The 21442-nt window shown below is 40.6% G+C and overlaps 1 protein-coding gene across 1 annotated transcript in view; it reads left to right on the top strand.

Moving 5' to 3' along the window:
* Nucleotides 1–21442, top strand: part of LOC138641943 (sodium channel protein type 5 subunit alpha-like) — a 476947-nt gene that overhangs the window by 448454 nt on the left and 7051 nt on the right. The window contains exons 25-27 of the mRNA XM_069729776.1: nucleotides 7311–7452; nucleotides 19625–19725; nucleotides 20829–21099. Coding sequence (XP_069585877.1) covers nucleotides 7311–7452; nucleotides 19625–19725; nucleotides 20829–21099 — 514 coding nt within the window. The remainder of the gene's footprint in view (nucleotides 1–7310; nucleotides 7453–19624; nucleotides 19726–20828; nucleotides 21100–21442) is intronic.

Below are 21442 nucleotides of genomic sequence, written 5' to 3'. Positions count from 1 at the left end.
GAAGCTACTGAAACAGTTGTTACCTACCTTCCATATTTGCTGAAATATGCCAAAAACAAACTCAATGGGGGTCCATTGGACCCCGCAAGAATAATTAAAGGTTAAGACCTGTTCAGATCATGCAGGGCTAAACTAACTGCACTTGCACAAAACCTTGGTAGAATGTCCAAAGTTTGAATTGGTGGAGGGATCACCGATCACTAAAGCTGAAATCTGTCGGGGAAATTTGAAGCAAGTGTTTTCCTGCAACGCCACCATGTGAAAAATGAGGCAGTACTTAATACCCATTGAAATCAGTGGTGTGTATGTGTAATCCGTACATGTGCCTGCAGAGAGAGAAAAAGAGATAAATGTTTTCTACTTTGACTAATTAAAGGGAACCTGAACGAGTTACGGCCATCACCTTTCAGGGCTTATACACAGCATTCTATAATACTGTATATCTGCCCCCAACCCGACCTGTAAGAGAAGAAAAATAACTTTTACTATATTCCTCTGCGGGGCGGTCCGGTCCGAGGGGTGTTGCTCTTCTTGGTCCGGCACCTCTCATCTTGCGATGCTGCCCTCCTGCTTGCTTTATGTGGATGGCGTATCCCTGCATCATCTACACAGTCTCCTTGGCACCGCCCTCTGGCGCAGGTGTAATTCTCTGTCCTGTCGATGGCAGAGCAAAGAACTGCAGTGCGCAGGCATCGGGGCTCTTTGACCTTTCCTGCCTCCTGTGCACTGCAGTACTTTGCTCTGCCCTCAACAGGACAGAGAATTACGCCTGCGCAGGAGCGCGGTACCGATGAGACTGTGGGAGACGCAAGGACGCGTCATCCACATGAAGCAAGCAGTAGGACGGCATTGCAAGAAGATGGGAGGCGTCAGACCAAGACCAGCGACACCCCTTGGACCGGACCGATCCGCAGGTGAGTATATTATTATGACATTTTTAAAGCATATCTGCTCGATGGCAAGCCTCTGTGCCATCCCATAGTTTCCGATATTTCTGGGGCATTTAAGACCCATTCATAACTCTGCTCCCACCCTACACAGGAACACCCTAACCCCTTCCAGCAATGTCCCCTTCCATCCTGTATCGCTCACTTTTGGATAAGGGTTACAAACACCACTCTCCTTTAAGCTTAGATATCCTGGGAAATTAAAGACACTTGACAGCTATGCCATCACGGCTCTCTCATACATAAGATGGTGGCAGATGAAAGAATCTTGTGCGGAGATACATCACTCAGCACTACGCATTGCAATACACTCCACCGTGTTTTTGCCATCAGGACTTTAAGGCTGTGTGCACACTTTGTGTTTTTGCCGCATGGATTTGTCACAAAACCTGAAGGGATTCCTGATGACAGTAAAGCGAATGAGAAATATTAGGTTAATAAATCTACAATAAGTTTCACATGCCAGGCACTAAAGTGCCATGGGGTTGTGAAATTATATATCTGCCAGTCATGAAAAACACCTGCAAAAACATGTCAAAACCTTGTGTGCTGTCCGCTGCGTTTTCCCTGCCAAGAGATGCAGAAATGGTGCAGAAATGTATGTGCGGCGTCCCAGGGTCCTGGTCGTCACAGTGGTATTGCTTTCCTCTCGGGGAGAGTAATGCTACGTTTGGAGGCAATGAAGGATAACTGCATCCAGGTATCACAAACATGCAACACATTTCACACTCCAGGCCACCAGGGGGAGCTCTTGCTCCTATTTATTAGGTCACTCCCCACATTGGTAAAACTGGTCGCCTGTAGGGAAAGTGAGTCAGTTGCTGGCTGAGCTCCGCTCAGTTAGTTGGTCCCTCGCAGGTGTGGGATCTTGTCAGAGAGCAAAGAAGAAGGACACAGAGCTGTGCATGCCCTCAGAGCTGCAGCTCCTAGAAAGAGACATCAAAGGCAGAACTGTATTGCAGTGAGCGTGCAAGGAAGTAGTAGCAAGGGAGTGGATATCAGAAGGGGACCAGCCCTACACAGGATGCCTTCTTCTGAGGTGCAGAAGCCCGGTAGCCGAACCACGGAGTGAGTAATGATCTTTATGCCTTGCTCCAGAGACTGGCAGGGCAGCTATTTTCACGTTACCTGTCCGCCCTACAGCCAGGAGACACGGTGGCACCCCTTAGAGGCTGGGGCATGATAGAGTCCCTATAAACCGCCTCAACCCACCAATCATATGGGTTTGTTCTATCCTATCCGGGGGACAGAGAGAGAGACATAACATCTACAACTGTTGTGAGGACCTTATGAGAAGCTTAGCAGTAAGGGACTACAACACTGCAGCACAAGGGAAGGCTACTGATTTCCACCTGGACAAGGGGACTCTGGAATTGCCTCCAAACCGGCCGGACTCTGCCTACCCTGTGATCTGGTGCCCTGGACTGTGAATGCTGAAGTCTTCAGTAAAGGTAAAGAGACTGCAACCACGTGTCCTCGTTCTTCTCTGCGCCTCTCACCATCCACCATCTACACACCAGGAAGCTCTGGGGACATACTTCGCCTGTGGGAAGGTATACTATCTAGCTGCCATAACATCACCCCAGCGGACCCCTTAAAGCAGCGTCGGTCACCCTGACCGAATACCACAGGTGGCGTCACGAACACAAACTTTATCCCTTTAAAGACCTTTCCCTTTTACACAGATGCCCCAGGGCCACGGACCGGGTCAGCCACCGTGACATCCCCCTGTGAACCGCAGGACCCGGTACTGAGTACCCCACGGCTTCATGGGGGCGATCCATCTGCATCCAAATACTCAGCGTGTGCACATTGCCTAAATCAGCTGCTGTTGGAAGGCTCAGCGTGTAAATTTATGCATCCAAATACTCAGCGTGTACACATTGCCCAAATCAGTTGCTGTTGGAAGGCTCAGAGTTTTTCAGTGGAGGAGGAAGAGTGACAAATCTGGTCTCATACCCCTCTTACTGCCACCATCCTTTAGGCAAGAGTGCTATGGACAAGCTGGTAATGCAATAGAGTGCAACCAAAAACGATAAAAATTCCTTCATCAGGCCATTAACACGCAGGTTTTCCAAACCAGACAGTTCCTCTCAATAATCATCTTCTAATTCTCCTGGACGTGTGTTCTACGATAATTGTACCAATATTACATTGATTGATATACGATTGGACTCAATCCCAGAACTCCTCCATTCTTCTTGAAAAAAATGGATGTTCATTGCACATATTGAAAAGAGCAATAATTAAAAAAGTTGCTGAAATATGAGACATAGCTCATTATTAAAGCCAATCAGTGTGAAATACGGTAATGGTTTGGCCTCAGAGTATTCTGCAGCATTCCAAAGATCTTTCTCCTAAATAATAATACATTCTAGAAGCAATAATGGCACCAAAAAAATGTACTGGTAAATGGAAAACAATAGTAAAACAATAAAATCTTTTGCTGTGTGGGTCTCGCTCACACTTGGTGGTCCGCGGCCATTTTGTTCTAAGTGGTAAATGGACTGGCTCCTATATATCATACGCGTCTCTCCCCCCTGATTGACACAGGGATTTAATTACCACAATTTATTTCCCAGATGATACAGTATAGAGTGGGCTGATTTGGATTTGTCAGGACTAGCTCAATAATGTAACATGATTTATTGATCCAGATTTAACTAATTAGGAATTAAATGTAATATTTCTCCTGGTGATTAGCCATTGAAAGCAAACATGAGTAATGATGGCTCTGAGGCCTCACGCACACAGTCATATTACAGTACTGGGTTGTTCAGAGCTATAGTGGGGCACATAGGGTCTTATTGTGTCTGTTTTTTATTTTTATTATTTTTGTTCAGTTTGGTAGTTGATAATAGAGGGCCAGCATGCAGAGCGTGCTCACACAGAGTACATGGAGTGAAGGTACTAGAACACGATGATACGACTTTATGATGCGGCTCTTTAGAGGACTGATTCTACACCACCATGTTTTTACAACGCTGTGTGTTGGTGATAAGGTCATCCATACAGTTCAAAAGCAGGGACTAGGCTGTCTAAGGGCCTGCGCACACATTGCAGATTTTGGCCAATTTTTGGCACAGTTTTTTTCTGCGCAGATCGGTCACAAAACCTGTAGGGTTCCCTGATGCCAGCAAAGTGAATAAGAATCCTGATGTCTCAGGCACACATCGCTTATTTGTGACTTGCAGATTTGGTGCAGATTTAGATCTGCCACATGTCACTTTTTTCTGAGTTTTTGCTACAGATTTCATTCGTACTAATGAGTGGGGAAATATTGGCACCAAAAACGCATTTAAAAACAGCAAAAACATGCATATTTTATGCAGAGATGCAGAAACTTCTGCACCAAATACTTACTGTGTGCACATGGCCTTATACAAGACCTGGCAAAAATTATGGAATCACCGGCCTTGGAGGATGTTAATTCAGTTAATTTTGTAGAAAAAAAGCAGATCACAGACCTGGTACAAAACTAAAGTCATTTCAAATGGCAACTTTCTTGCTTTAAGAAGAACTAAAAGAAATCAAGAACAAAAAATGTGGTAGTCCGTAATGGTTACTTTTTTTTAACCAAGCATAGGGTAAAAATTATGGAATCACTCAATTCTGAGGAAAAAATTATGGAATCACCCTGTAAATTTTAATTCCCAAAACTGACACCTGCATCAAATTAGATCTGCTCATTAGTCTGCATCTAAAAAGGAGTGATTACACCTTGGAGAGCTGTTGCACCAAGTGGACTGACATGAATCATGGCTACGACATGAGAGATGTCAATTGCAACAAAGGAGAGGATTATCAAACTCTTAAAAGAGGGTAAATCATCACGCAATGTTGCAAAAGATGTTGGTTGGTCACAGTCAGCTGTGTCTAAAATCTGGACCAAATATAAACAACATGGGAAGGTTGTTAAAGGCAAACATACTGGTAGACCAAGGAAGACATCAAAGCGTCAAGACAGGTAACTTAAAGCAATATGTCTCCAAAACAGGAAATGCACAACAAAATAACTGAGGAACGATTGGGTGGAAACTGGAGTCAACGTCTGTTACGGAACTGTAAGAAACCGCCTAAAGGAAATGGGATTTACATACAGAAAAGCTAAACAAAAGCCATCATTAACACCTAAACAGAAAAAAAACAAGGTTACAATGGGCTAAGGAAAAGCAATCGTGGACTGTGGATGACTGGATGAAAGTCATATTCAGTGATGAATCGCGAATCTGCATTGGGCAAGGTGATGATGCTGGAACTTTTGTTTGGTGCCATTCCAATGAGATTTATAAAGATGACTGCCTGAAGAGAACATGCAACATTCCACAGTCATTGATGATATTTGGCTGCATGCCAGGTAAAAGCACTGGGGAGATGGCTGTCATTACATCTTCAAAAAATGCACAAGTTTATGTTGATATTTTGGACACTTTTCTTGTCCCATCAATTGAAAGGATGATTGGGGATAATTAAATCATTTTTCAAGATGATAATGCATTCGACCATAGAGCAAAAACTGTGAAAAAATTCCTTGAAAAAGACACATAAGGTCAATGTCATGGCCTGCAAATAGTCCGGATCTCAATCCAATAGAAAGTCTTTGGTGGAAGTTGAAGAAAATGGTCCATGACAAGGCTGCAACCTGCAAAGCTGATCTGGCAACAGCAATCAGAGAAATATGGAGCCAGATTGATGAAGAGTCCTGTGTGACCCTCATTAAGTCCATGCCTCAGAGACTGCAAGCTGTTATAGAAGGCAGAGGTGGTGCAACAAAATACTAGTGATGTGTTGGAGTGGTTTTTTGTTTGCTTGTTTTTCATGATTTCATAATTTTTTTCCTCAGAATTGAGTGATTCTATAATTTTTCTCCTATGCTTGGTTAAAAGTAACCATTACGGACTACCAGATTTTTTGTTCTTGATTTCTTTTAGTGTTTCTTAAAGCCAGAGAGTTGCCATTTGAAATGACTTTAGCTTTGTGCCATGTCTGTGATCTGCTTTTTTTCTACAAAATTAAACAACTGAATGAACATCCTCCAAGGCCGGTGATTCCATCATTTTTGCCAGTGGTTGTAAGAGCAAGGCTGTTCATTCCATAGAAAAGGTCTATAGCAACCTGGCCACCTAACTGGTTACAAAGGTGTCTCTCTCTGTGTAAGCCTATTAGTGACCAAGGTATGTCATTATGGGGGGCGTTGAATTGTCATAGCAAGGCCCTTAGGTCTGGCACTGGAACAAGCCTGTGAGAACTTACCTAAGGCCGGTTTCACACTTGCGAGAAACTTGCATCTCAATACCCGGCACTGCCGCCGGCACTTGGACTGGAGCTCTCAGCTACATAGAAATACATGCAGCCGCACTCTCGGGTCCCAAGTGCCGGTGGCAGTACCGGGTATTGAGATGAAAGACTCATGCGTTTTTCTCGCAAGTGTGATCCCGGCCTAAGGCAGACCTTCATTGGCTTCAAGTTAATATACTTTTGACAGGTATATTGTGAGGCACTGCATAAGTGAGCACAATGACAGCACGTGATCAAGTATAAGTACCCTCACGGGACATATTGTGGACCTTGTTTTGATTGACACAAAAACAAATATTATAATTCTTCTTAAAGACAGTCTGTGGGCAAGATTTTGCTATGCAATCTGACAGCAGCATGACGTAGGGACATATACACTGATTCCAGCAGTGCATCACTTAGCTTACTGGGTGCAGCAGCTGTAATAGACTTACGTTTTTTCTCTGGTGCAGATCTAGCAGTTCTCTGAATGCTGAGCCCTGAACAATTTCTCCCACACCACTGATTTATGTGTACACAGTGCATAGGCAGAAAGCTGCCAATCAGTGGTGGGGGTGTGGCTGGACCACGAGGCAGAAGACAACTAGTCCTCTAGTAATAATCTCTTGCTGAGAAAACAGTTATTTTGTTGAAACAGCAAAACTCAGTTTAGCAAGTGACACATCACTGGAATAATGATCTCTGCTCCTGCATCACACTGCTCCCAGATTACATGGCAAAAACCTGCTGATTATATTAAATGTATCACAAAATGAAAATAAATAAATAAAAATTTTGCCCATATAGTCTTCTTTTGGAATAGGTTTGATGATGTTTACATAATGTACACTATGAAACACCAAAAAAGCATCAATACGCCTTGGAGTGTTCACACTTTTTTGCTGGTATTTCAGTAAATGTATTTTTTATTTCTTATGATCAATATTATCAGGCATAATACTCCATGTATCTAAGCCTGAACCGTTCTAAAAAGCATACTTAGCAGAATTCAGAAATGGTTTCACTGTGTGCGTTATTTAACTGACTGATCTTTTGGGGGTTTTATGCTTTTTTGTTTTCTTCTAGACTGAGCAACAGCCAATATATGAAACCAATAAATACATGTACCTCTACTTTGTCATATTCATCATTTTCGGATCCTTCTTTACTTTGAATCTTTTTATTGGTGTGATAATAGACAACTTCAATCAACAAAAGAAAAAGATAAGTAGCTAACTTATGTCATCTTTGTTCCTTAGATTTTTATAGGACCACAATATCCATCTATCTACTAACTGTTTATATAATATCCAAATATCAATTAATCTGTTTATCTCTATATGTATATACGTATAGATAGATGTATTATATATATTTATCTATTGCCTTTCTATCTAAATTTCTATTATTAGCCTTATGATTGTCACAGTTCTACATCTATCTATCTATCTATCTATCTATCTATCTATCTATCTATCTATCTATCTTTCTATCTATCCATCTTGAACCCCTTAATGACAACATATACACTTTTTAATGGCGCTGATAAATAAGTGTATAGCATCCCCCAGCATCGAAAAATCTCCGGGACCTTTACAGTCTCCTTTTACGTGATTGGCGTTATCCACCGAATAACGGAATTCACAGAAAAAAAGAAAAACATCTGATTTACAATACATGTGTCTCTCCTCTGATATGATCTAGAATTTCAGAGAAGAGAGAAATGGGGTCCCCCGAGCCACCGGTACCTCCACCATCCTCGGACCCTTCTGCTCCATCTCCCAGCCCTCGACGTTACGTTCCTGGACAAAAATGGGGGACGCATGCGCAGTGCGCCCGCCAAGATCTGCTAGTACCCGGCAACAATAGGAAATTTTTTCTATCAATCACTGTAATAGACCCTATCACAGTGATCAAAATAAAAAAAATAGTAAATGAAATCCCCCTTTGTGACCCCCTTAGTTAGATAAAATTATAAAATAAAAAAACTGATTTTTTTTTTCCATTCTTTGTAGTTAGGATTGGGGTTAGTGTTGGGGTTAGAGGTGTGTTAGGAATGGGGTTGGGGTTAGGGTTGGAGTCAGAATTGTTTTTTTTTTCAAAAGTAAAAAAAAATGATGACGATATGGCTAGTGTTGAGCCCAAATGCTCACTACTCGAGTTTGCATCGGGTGCTCTGGTATGCACTTAGTATCGCAGATCCCCGCATTTTTTTGGGGTGTCTCGAGACTGCCACTTGAGCAGCCGCGATATCTGTTGCCCGAATACCTGATGCAAACTGGAGTAGCAAGCACTTGCACTCAACACTAATGACGACATATTCAACATGACGACCTAATGTTATCAAATTCTGTGTCGTGCCTGTTGGTTCAAAATGCTCACTGTACCCCTGAATAAAATACTTGAGGGGTGTGGTTTCCAAAATGGGGTTACTTGTGTGGGGTTTCCACTATTTAGGCGCATCAGGAGGTCTCCAAATGCAGCACGGTGCCCACCATCGATTCCAGACAATTTTACATTCAAAAAGTCAAACGGTGCTCCTTCCCTTCCAAGCTCTGACGGGCACCCAAATAGTAGTATTCCCACACATATGGGGTATTGGCATACTCAGGATAAATTGCACAACAAATTTTGTGGTCCATTTTCTCTTTTTAACCTTGTGAAAATAAAAAAAGTTTCTGTGAAAGTAAATGTTTTGTGAAAAAAAAGTTAAATGTAAATTTTTTTTCCTTTCACATTTTTCAGTTCTTGTGAAGCACCTGAAGGGTTAATAAACTTCATGAATGTGGTTTTGCGCACCTTGAGGGGTGCAGTTTTTAGAATGGTGTCACTTTAGGCTACTTTATGTCATATAGACCCTTCAGTCACTACAAATATGATGTGCTCCCTAAAAAAATGGTTTTGTAAATTTTGTTGGGAAAATGAGAAATCGCTGGTCAACTTTTAACCCTAATAACTTCCTAACAAAAAAAAATGTTTTCTAAATTTTTTTTATTAACTATGATTTAAGGGCACAAATATAAAAATTTTGAAAATTGCAACATTTTCAAAATTGTTGCCAAATTTTCTTTTTTTCATAAATATACGCAAGTCATATCGAAGAAACTTTACCACTGCCATGAAGTATAATACGTCAGGAAAAAAACAATCTCAAAATCAGTGGCATCCGTTGGAGCGTTCCAGAGCTATAACCTCATAAAGTCACACTGGCCAGGACTGTAAAAATTGGCTTGGTCATTAAGGTCAAAATTGGCTCGGTCACTAAGGGGTTAAAAGACATTTAGTGTATTTTCTTTATCAGTCTGTGGAATAATATTTTCCAGTTTATTCTTTGCCAAACTTCTGGTCTTTGATTTTGAGGAGACGGAAATAAAACATTAACTTTCCCAGACATATAATCTAGAATTCATAAAGCCGAATCAGATAAGCGAGAATACTTTTCAAAGAGCTTTTTTTCTTTTTGTAACGTTTCTCAGGTTGAGAAAGATAGGGAATATCCCTTTGGAAAACTATCACTGTTCTATCATCAGCTCAGATGAAAACAGGAAAACAGCCGGCATGCTTGATATGTAGCTGTTATACGGAGATGCCATTCATTTAACCATTGAATGAATATTATGAGAGATAGATAACATGGTTTCTTTTATTACATTATATCCAAGCAATATGTTTTTTTTTTTTATTATTAACGTCCTATTGAAGGGTGTGATATGAGTTACATAAAGGTATTAGCGCTACATATTACAAATGGTATAATAATAATAATCGTAATGATTATTATTAGTGGAAGTTGTCGTATTAATATCTTTTAAGTTTTTCTGCATATTCACTTGCCCTGTAATCCTCGCCACAGGTTTTCTTGCAGCTCTGCCCTGACTATTTTGGAATCTGACATATCACTGTGCCCACACATCCATAAATGCTTATTAATGCGGTTTTGCAGTGATGTCCTTCTGAGTACTATACTAGGCAGCCCACACAAAACTGCAATGTTAAAAAAAAAACAAAATAATAAAAAAATAATAAAAACATAACTCCATTGTTCTTTCTGTTTCATAAAACGCTAAGTGAAAATGAATGTATCCAGCCTTTCTGTAATCTTGAATGGCAGGTCTGCTTGATAAATAGCAAACCATGTATAGACGGCTCTTACAGAACAGCTCTCTTTTCTGGCATGAAGAGGTGGTTTTGAATGGGAGACCTCCACCTGTGACATCCGTACATGCTAAGAGGGCATAATGACGAATGTTGTCTTTTCAAGTCACTTTTGTTATTTGTCAAGAAATGTAGAATTATTTTTCCCATAGCGGATAACACTGATTTGAGCAGGACGTACGCTAAAGATTTCTGATGGCCATTTTCTGATTGACTTGTTGATAGTTGATTCGAGATGGTTGTCATATTGGGTGACAACTAGTGATGAGCGAATGTGCTCGGATAGCGTCTTATCCGAGCATGCATGGTTGTTATCCGAGCATCTGGGCATGTTCATATCTGGGCAAGCTCATATATATTATGTTCCGAGTCCCTGCAGCAGTATGATTTACAGCTGTTAAACAGCCTCAACAGATGCGGGATTGCCTGTTTGTTACCCAATTGCCACATGTGCTCAGGCTGTCTAACAGCTGCAAATCATGCAACCGTGGGGACAAGAGCATAATATACGAGCACGCCCAGATGCTATCCGAGCATGTTCGCTCATCACTAGTGACAACACCATAAAAGTAAGATACGATCACACGAGCAATCAATCTCTACTTTGATCTGTCATGCATTTAGTGGTTTTTTTCAATGTTTCTCTGGTTAAGAAAGAGGGAAAATATACATGTTAGTCAGATATACGTCTGTGGTTTGGCACATACAAGTTTTCAGGTTTTCCAACATTTGCACCCTCCACTGACCAAAAATATTAGGTTTCCGATGCTTATGTCATGAAAAGACTTTGACAGTCATCACAAAATGGCCTAAATTGACCTTCTTTGCCATCAAATACCAATGTACCCAATGCTTGCTGCCTAGTAGACTTGCCTTTAGTTAAAAGAGTAATCCAGGACTATCTAGCTATTTAATTTTTTTTTTTTTTACTATGGGCCTAAGAACTTACAGGCAGGTCTCTGTCAGCACAGAACACTCCTGCAGATGTCATGTCGACAAATCAGAGGCTTTACTTCCACTCTGCAGGGAGCCGGCAGTCAATCAGCATGACGTCAGCAGTCACACCCCATCAATAGAGCAGCTCGGAAGAAGAAGAGCTGCTCTGTTGATGTGGAGCAGCTGAATCACAGGCAGTAGCGGTCAGTAACTGCTCTGAGCTATTATCAGGAAGAACAGACAAGGTAGTTGCCTCTGTTAGCAACTACCTGCCTGTTAATTTTTTTAGGTCTAAAGTAATACAAAAGTCATGGAATTTTTCTGTCATCAGAAAAAATACTATAGACCTGCAGATATGGGGTTAATCTGCAGGTTAATAGCATTATTCATCTGCCCGGATCCCACACATAGCCGAACGCTGCAGGGAGTAAATGAACTTTATTCCACCACGCAGTGTTCAGGTTTCAGCCATTGTATACAGAGCAGCGGCTGTAACCATGCCTCCGGCCCTGACTGATGCTGGCTTTGCATTAGAGTCAGGCAGGTTAATAACACTATTAACCTGCAGATTAATTTCATATCTGCAGGTTAATTGTGTTTTTTCTGGTGACAGCTTCCCTTTAAAAGTAAAGTCCCTAATGGGCATCTGTTTTGTGGAATGTGTATATCAAAGCCATGTTGGGAAGAAATGATCCATCTTCTAGTCGCTATGAAGATAAAAATATTCTTGAAAATCATTAACATAGATACAGTGCCTTGCAAAAGTATTCGGTTCCCTGGAACTTTTCAGCCTTTTCCCACATATCATGCTTCAAACATAAAGATACCAAATGTAATTTTTGCGGGAAGAAACAACAACAAGTGGAACACAATTGTGAAGTTGAACGAAATTTATTGGTTATTTTAAATTTTTGTTGAAAATCAAAAACTGAAAAGTGGGGGGTGCAATATTATTCGGCCCCTTTACTTTCAGTGAGCAAACTCACTCCAGAAGGTCATTGTGGATCTCTGAATGATCCAATGTTGTTCTAAATGCCCAATGATGATAAATATAATCCACCTGTGTGTAATCAAGTCTCCATATAAATGCACCCGCTCTGTGATTGTCTCAGGGTTCTGTTTGAAGCACAGAGAGCATCATGAAGACCAAGGAACACAACAGGCAAGTCCGTGATACTGTTGTGGAGAAGTTTAAAGCTGAATTTGGATACAAAATGATTTCTAAAACTTTAAACATCCCAAGGAGCAAAGTGCAAGCGATCATATTGAAATGAAGGGGTATCATACCACTGCAAATCTACCAAGACCCGGCCGTCCTTCTAAACTTTCATCTCAAACAAGGAGAAGACTGATCAGAAATGCAGCCAAGAGGCCCATGATCACTCTGGATGAACTGCAGGGATCTACAGCTGAGGTGGGACAGTCTGTCCATAGGACAACAATCAGTCATACAATGCATAAATCTGGCCTTTATGGAAGAGTGGCAAGAAGAAAGCCATTTCTCAGAGATAGCCATAAAAAGTGTTGTTTAAAGTTTGCAACAAGCCACCTGGGAGACACACCAAATATGAGGAGAAGGTGCTCTGGTCAGATGAAACCAAAATCGAACTTTTTTGCAACAATGCTAAATGATATGTTTAGTGTAAAGACAACACAACTCATCACCCTGAACATACCATCCCCACTGTCAAGCATGATGGGGGCAGCATCATGGTTTGGGCCTGCTTTTCTTCAACAGGGACAGGGAAGATGGTTAAAATTGATGGGAAGATGGATGGCCAAGTCAAAGTCCAGACCTCAATCCAATCGAGAATCTGTGGAAAGAGCTGAAAACTGCTGTTCACAAACGATCTCCATCAAACCTCACTGAGCTCGAGCTGTTTGGCAAGGAAGAGTGGGCAAGAATTTCAGTCTCTTGATGTACAAAACTGATAGAGATATACCCAAAGCGACTTGCAGCTGTAATCACAGCAAAAGGTGGCGCAACAAAGTATTAAGTTAAAGGGGCTAAATAATATTGCATGCCCCACTTTTCAGTTTTTGAATTTCTACAACAATTTATAATAACCAATAAATTTCGTTCAACTTCACAATTATGTTCCACTTGCTGTTGATTCTTCACCAAAAATTAACATTTGGTATCTTTATGTTTGAAGCATAATATGTGGGAAAAGATTGAAAAGTTCCAGAGAGCTGAATACTTTCGCAAGGCACTGTACATATTACATCCATGGGTATTGTAAAGGGGTAGGGGGTGAGACATCATAAAACATCATAAATTCTGATAAAACTGGTTTTATGATGTTCTCCCCATTAAAAGGATATTTTTATTTTCATGCTCTATGGATGCTAAGCAGTAGCGTGATTGTGGGTTTCCTTGCTGTGTGGACTAGGGTGAGCTGGTTAGTTCCCTTTCTGCCATGTATAGCGAAGACACCCATACACACTAGATTATGCTGGCTGAACCCTACCCTACTATGTATAGTGGAAAATAAGGAACGGACTGATTGAATCACAAAGGCCAATTGTTTTCGAGAGACGGACACACTCTTGACAGTGATGTTTGCTTGTGGCTTACTCAGTTTTTCACATTGGCAGCACGTGCATATGGTCAGGATAGTTAGCTGTGGGCCGACCCTTATAAAAGATGTATTGGGCACCCTAAGCCCTGCATCCTGTGATGGGATATATATCAGTATATTTTATGTAATGACTGTACAATTGACAGTTATTGTCACAAAAGTAAAGAAATAATTCTAAGAATCCTTGGTTTATATACATTCATAAATATTGCGTTTAGCAAAAAAAGTATTTGAGTTTGAGATTCCTTTTATGAGTATAGGTTTTTGTTCATGGTGCCCCCAGCAACCTCTCAGGTTTTTTTTTACGTTATGATTGATTATATAGTTGATATAATAGCTCCTTCTCATCAATTCACTCTCTTCACTAAAAAAAGAGCCACACAATTGAATGTTTGACTCTAATTGAGGGAGGTAATTCAGACTTTACAGGAACAATCCTTTTGTAGCTGAAAGCCCAAGGTCACCATGAGCGCAGCTTTGCTAATGAAATAGTAAAAGATACTGTACTAAGCGAGCTAAAACGTTCCAACAATAGGAAAGTTAAATTGTTACTGGTGTAAATCGTTCTGTGAATTATAAAATGGTTGTTAGATATAAATGTGACCTAGAATATGCGTACAGCGACTTCAGCAAATATGTAATTCTAATGTGACTTCTGCAAATCAGAAAGCTGAGATGAATGGTCTCAGCCTGCAAGTCAAATTTTAATCAATCGGCTGCAAAAATCAAATGTTTTTCTTATGTGAATGTATTGTTTTAGTTACTCTTCTTTGTTGTGTGTACCATGCACAGATGAGGCAAAGTTTAACATGGATGTGCACTACCCCCTAATTTCGAACTGCTGCACCCAGGTTCTAGACTCCCTGCTCTCCACAGATCTGATATGAAAAGTGGACAAAGTGAACGTCTTGTCCAAGGCTGGACCAGCTCTGAGAAAGAGTCGGGGACCACTGTGCCTGTGGAGCCCGCTCCACCCAGGTTTCAGATTGTAACATCCACCATACATGTACTGCCAATGTGCGCACTTTGTCGAAAGAGCAGACTCAGGAGTGCAGCCCCCTCGGTGCAACGTGGATGCTAAGTGGGTTACACAATCAACACTTGAGTCTAACTGCTTTGATCAGAGCAAGCTCCAATTGCAGAAGTTAAACCTCTTGGATGCTGCTGTCAATAATGACAGCAGGATTTAAGACCCTGGAAATGAAGGAATGTGATTGTGCGATGTCGAAGGCATTGTCATGCAGGCCAAGAACTCTACTCCTTGCCCCAATGTCTGCCTATGACTAGGCTTCATAACTAGGTAATACTAGGCTACATGATTAGGTAACGTTAAAGTATTGCATTGTATTGTACAAGTAATGCCTGTTTCAAGTCCCCTTGGGGGAGTGATAAAAAATGCAAAAAAATGGATATACAGTGGGTACGGAAAGTATTCTGACCCCTTTAAATTGTTCACTCTTTGTTTCATTGCAGCAATTTGGTAAATTCAAAAAAGTTCATTGTTTTCACATTAATGTACACTCTGCACCCTATCTTGACTGAAAAAAAACAGAAATGTAGAAATTTTTGCAACTTTAATAAAAAAGAAAAACTGAAATATCACATGGTCGTAAGTATTCAAACCCTTTGCTCAGACTCTAATATTTAAGTCACATTCTGTCAATTTCCCTGTGATCCTCCTTGAGATGGTTCTAGTCCTTCATTGGAGTTTAGCTTGGTCTAATTAAACTGATAGGGCTTAATTTGGAAAGGCACACACCTCACAGCTCACATGCATGTAAGACCAAATGAGAATCATGAGGTCAAAGGAACTGGCCAAGGCGCTCAGAAACAGAATTGTGGCAAGGCACAGATCTGGCCAAGGTTATAACAGAATTTCTGCAGTTACTCAAGGTTCCTAAGAGCACGGTGGCCTCCATAATCCTTAAATGGAAGAAGTTTGGGACCACCAGAAGTCTTCCTAGATCTGGCCAGCCAGCCAAACTCAGCAATCATGGGAGAAGAGCCTTGGTGAGAGAGGTAAAGAAGAACCCCAAGATCACTGTGGCTGAGCTCCAGAGATGAGGTAGGGAGATGGGAGAAAGTTCCACAAAGTCAACTATCACTGTAGCCCTCCATCAGTCGGGCCTTTATGGCAGAGTGGCCCGATGTAAGCAAGACATATGAAAGCCCGCATAGAGTTTCCTAAAAGACACATGAGGGACTCTTAGACTATGAGAAATAAGATTCTCTGGTCTGATGAGACGAAGATAAACCTTTTTGGTGATAATACTAAGTGGTATGTGTGGAGAAAACCAGGCACTGCTTATCGCTTGCTCAATACAATCCCAACAGTGAAACATGGTGGTGGCAGCATCATGCTATGGGGTGTTTTTCAGCTGCAGGGACAGGACGACTGGTTGTCATTGAAGAAAACATGAATGCGGCCAAGTACAGAGATATCCTGGATGAAAACCTCTTCTAGAGTCCTCTGGACCTCAGACTTGGCCGAAGGTTCACCTTCCAACAAGACAATGACCCTAAGCACACAGCTAAAATAACAAAGGAGTCGCTTCAGAACAACTCTGTGACCATTTTTAACTGGCCCAGCAAGGGCCCTGACCTAGACCGAATTGAGCGTCTCTAGAGAAACCTGAAAATGGCTGTCCACCAACGTTCACCATCCAAGCTGACAGATCTGGAGAGGATCTGCAAGGAAGAATGGCAGAGGATCCCCAAATCCAGGTGTGGAAAACTCGTTGCATCTTTCCCAAGAAGACTCATGGCTGTACTAGCTCAAAAGGATGCTTCTAATCCATGCTGAACAAAGGGTCTGAATACTTATGACCATGTGATATTTCAGTTTTTCTTTTTTAATAAATTTGCAAAAATTACTACATTTCTGTTTTTTTTCAGTCAAGATGGGGTGCAGAGTGTATAGTAATGAGAAAAAAATGAACTTTTTTAAATTTACCAAATGGCTGCAATGAAACAAAGAGTGAAAATAATTTTAAAGGGATATGAATACTTTCCGTACCCACTGTATTTATGCAAAATCGGCAGTGTATCAAAAACTTATACTTATCTTCCCCACTAATTTATATATATATATTGCAAGTTCTTCCACCTACAAAGAATGGAGAGGTCTATAATTTTTTATTGTAGATGCACTTCAACTGTGAGAGACAGTATCTAAAGATAAAAAAACCAAAAAATCACATTGTATGATTTTTAAATAATTAAATTGCATTTTATTGCATGAAATAAGTATTTGATTACCTACCAACCAGCAAGAATTTTTTAGTTTTTCTTTAAAAATGCTGCACTCATCACCTGTAATAATTACACCTGTTTGAACTCTTTACCTGTATAACTGACACCTGTCCACATGCTGAATCACACTCCAACCTCTCCACCATGGTCAAGAACAAAGAGCTGTCTAAGGACACCGGGGACAAAATTGTAGACCTGCTTGGTGAGAAGGCAACAATGTTGGCACATTTGTTAGGGAATGGAAGAAACACAAGATGACTGTCAATCTTCCTCAGTCTGGTGCTCCATGCAAGATTTCGCCTCATGGGGTAAGGATGATTCTGTGAAAGGTCACGAATCAGCCCAGAACTACACAGATCATCATGATATTATTACTATAAGGCTACTTTCACACTAGCGTTATCTGCAATCCGTCACAATGCGTCGTTTTGCAGAAAAAACGCATCCTGCAAAAGTGCTTGCAGGATGCGTTTTTTCCCCATAGACTTGTATTGACGACGCATTTGCGACGGATTGCCACACGTCGCATCCGTCGAGCGATGGATGCGTAGTGCTTCTGCGGACCGTCGGGAGCAAAAAACGCTACATGTAACGTTTTTTGCTCCTGACGGACCGCTTTTTCCGACCGCGCATGCGCGGCCGGAACTCCGCCCCCACCTCCCCGCACCTTACAATGGGGCAGCGGATGCGCCAGAGAAATGCATCCGCTGCCTCCATTGTGCAATGCGTTAAACGCTAGCGTCGGAATCTCTCTTCGATGCATTGCGACGGGGAGATTCCAACGCTAGTGTGAAAGTAGCCTAATAATTCCATCATCTGTGCAATACTATGGAAATCCCAAAACATGATATGTTGGAGTCCATGAGGACTGGAGTTTAGGAAACACTGGTGTAAAGGGAAATATAAAATTGTAATGGTCTCCAAGAAAATTACTTCATAATAGTGAGCTTCGAAATGATGGTCGCGATGCTCGCACAGTAAAGGAGATGTCACTCAAAGAAAATCTTCAAGAAAATGGTGCTGGTGTCATACTTTGGCCACAGCGACGATGCATTGTGAAGAGATGTCAAAAGTCTTTGAAAGATGGTTCTGGTCTTTACTTTGACTGTATAGTATCACATCTGCATAGGATTTATTTGTCATCCGTTTCCATTGACATACATGGAACTTTTGGCTGAATACACAAAATACTTATTTTTAAAGTCAAGAATACTTGTAAAGTTGCTTCATTGTTAGCACGCTAGTTACACTGGAGTAATGAAAAAGGTGTTGCAAAATTTCAAGTACCTTTTAAGCTTTTTTTTTTATCTATTCCTGCATTTACAGTATTTTAATTCAACTTTGATCCTGTTGTACTCTCAGCAGTAACTTACTGGCAAAAAATAATTTTTCAGAACCTCATGTATAATGCTTCTAGAGAATACCTCTATGATGTGGCATCCAATACAATATTACATGAAGTATTTTACTCAACTTTTTATAGAATGGCAGAGAAACAAACAGCCTTTGTACTTCTGTGTATTAAAGGGGTTTGCCACTACTTTTTTGTATTGATGGTATATCCTTCAGATAGGCCATCAATATATGATTGGTGGGAGTGGAAAACCAAGCACCCCACTGATGAGCTGTTACCGGAGCCATCTGGAAGCTCTCAAGTGCTGCTATAACACAGTAACTCTGTCACAACTAGAGTGTCTGACTTGTGGTCTTTCCTGATGAAGAAGTCATTTGTACTTTGAAACGCGTCGAGTAAATCACCATTTAATTTTATATTCTGGGATATAGGTCTCATTAATTGTCAGCAAGTGTGGAAACCATCCATAAACCTCTCCTTCCATCCTTTGAATACTATAGCGTCCACAGCTGGGTACTGCAGATGTACTCACTAATCAAATAAATGGAGGGTGGATCTGCAGTACTCGGCCGCAACCACTGTACAAATTGCGGAGCTGTTGTGCTCTGGCACCACCCAAGAATTGGTGTCTGCCACCGTTAACGGATTGGTGAAGGTGCCTATAATAATGATAGGCCATGAGTAAAAAAAATGGCTGTTCCCTTTAAACCGGTATTTTATGGACTCATAGACTTATAAATAGTTAAACCCTCAACCATTTGTTATCAGTTGGGGGGGGGGAAAGGAATGCGTGTGTACCGCTGATTTATATAAAGTACTGCAATAAGATAGCAATAAAAATTCAATTTCCCCAATTATGTTTTATTTAAGTTCATTTAAGATGCAGTGGATTTTTATAGCACATTCATATAATTCACAATGGTATTAGCTCATTACTTGCAATATATAAATTACAGTTCCATAAAATATTAGATAGTTGACTTATGAACCTAATTTATATTAAATAAAGAAATAACATGAACATATTAATTAGGAAATGTAACTCCATCAGTTCAATATCACACGTGTATCCATTATTTCTATAATAATAATCATTATTTTTGTCTTGTCCCATTAATTAGGGGGTCAGGATATTTTTATGACTGAGGAGCAAAAAAAATATTACAATGCTATGAAGAAGTTGGGGTCGAAAAAGCCTCAAAAACCAATTCCAAGGCCACAGGTATAAGTATTATTATGATTCTTTGTTAATATTGATAGAAAATATTAGGTTACTTAAAAAACATGCAATTTAATACAGGAAAATGATAAATAGAAATAATATGTATTGGAAACATGTTGGAAACTAAATTAATACTATCAAGAGGTTCCTCAACTTACAATACATTAGAAATTGATCAAAATGGTAAATTTCTAAATGTTTTGCTGCTTAAAAATGTCCATTCTATTACACAATTCATGGTGAGGGTCACGAGTGGGGTCCCCACTGTTTGATGACTACATGCTCTAATATGGCATATTGATAAAGTTGTCCTGATGCCTTCTCTAAAGGATGGTCTATTGATGCGCTGGCTCTTGACAATAATGGGGTTATCCTCAAGTAGTCTCTTGAGCAGCACAAAGCTGTCCAGTCTCTTTCACTTCCTGGTTTCTAGCAGGGCGGGCACTCATCCTTGAGTGACAGTTCTGGTAAGTAGCAGAGTTGTAGTATTAGTATTAGTCGAGGTGTAAAGCTCAGCAGAAGTTCTGCTGTAACACATTCATATGTCAGTGGTTTGTTCTGGAATCTCCACTGCTATCACTGTTTTTACATATACAGATAACCAAGCAAGCATATGTTCAGGACAGTGAGAGCCGCTATTAGAAGCACTGCTCTGGAAGCGGTTGATGGTGTGGCCTGGTGATTTTGCAAGATTTATAACAGTAGCTAGTCAGGAGCATAGAGGGAGGTGAGAAACTAACTGCTGTATAGAAATCGATGGGCTGGAGAACGCAGACTGTGATGTAAGGAGCTAACCCCTTTCCTGGAAAGTAACTACTGCAGACAGACGGCCAAACTCTGGACAGGCACCAGTGGCCGAGCTTCATGGAAACCAGCTGTACATTATCAAAGATAAAACTTCTCATTGCAGGGGAATGACAGCAGATAGAAAAAAAAAGTAAATTGCAAACTTGCTTATTTTCATGCTGTCTAACTAATGACATTTAATAACATGAGAATACCTCTTATGATTCCCTAATTCTGTACTTGTTATGAATCCTAACATTTTATCCCAATTGTTTAATACTTTATTCCATAACTGAACTCTTTTTTTCCCCCTACAGAACAAATTTCAAGGATTTTTCTTTGATGTTGTAACCAAGCAAGCTTTCGACATTACCATTATGGTACTTATATGCCTTAACATGGTTACCATGATGGTGGAAACAGATGAGCAGTCTGAGGACATTGAGCATTTGTTGTACAATATCAATCTGGCATTTGTGGTCATTTTCTCTGGAGAATGTGTTTTTAAAATCCTGGCTCTCAGGTACTACTACTTCACAATCGGGTGGAACATCTTTGACTTTGTGGTGGTCATTCTTTCAATTGTTGGTAGGTATCTATATTCTTTTGGCAAATCATATATTGATTTATAGCATGGCATAATTTACTATACAACTACCAGGCAGTTTACATCGACTGACTTAGGGCTTTATTATTATTATTATGCTTTGCATTATCATCTCTGTCCCCATTGTGGCTCACTACCTAAATTCCCTATCAGTATGTCTTTACAGTATGGGAAGAAATCGGAGAACCCAGTGAAAACCCACACAGATAGAATATACAAATTGCAGATGTTGTTCTTGGTGGGATTTGAACCTAGGACCCCAGCGCTGCAAAGCATCAGTTCTAACCACTGAGCCATTGTGTTGCTCATCTGCTATCACCTTTG

The sequence above is a fragment of the Ranitomeya imitator genome, chromosome 6 (genome assembly GCF_032444005.1).
Source record: "Ranitomeya imitator isolate aRanImi1 chromosome 6, aRanImi1.pri, whole genome shotgun sequence".
In the NCBI taxonomy this organism is placed as follows: domain Eukaryota; kingdom Metazoa; phylum Chordata; class Amphibia; order Anura; family Dendrobatidae; genus Ranitomeya; species Ranitomeya imitator.
Note: the sequence above shows the minus strand (reverse complement) of the source record. Positions and strands in the feature narration are given on the sequence as shown.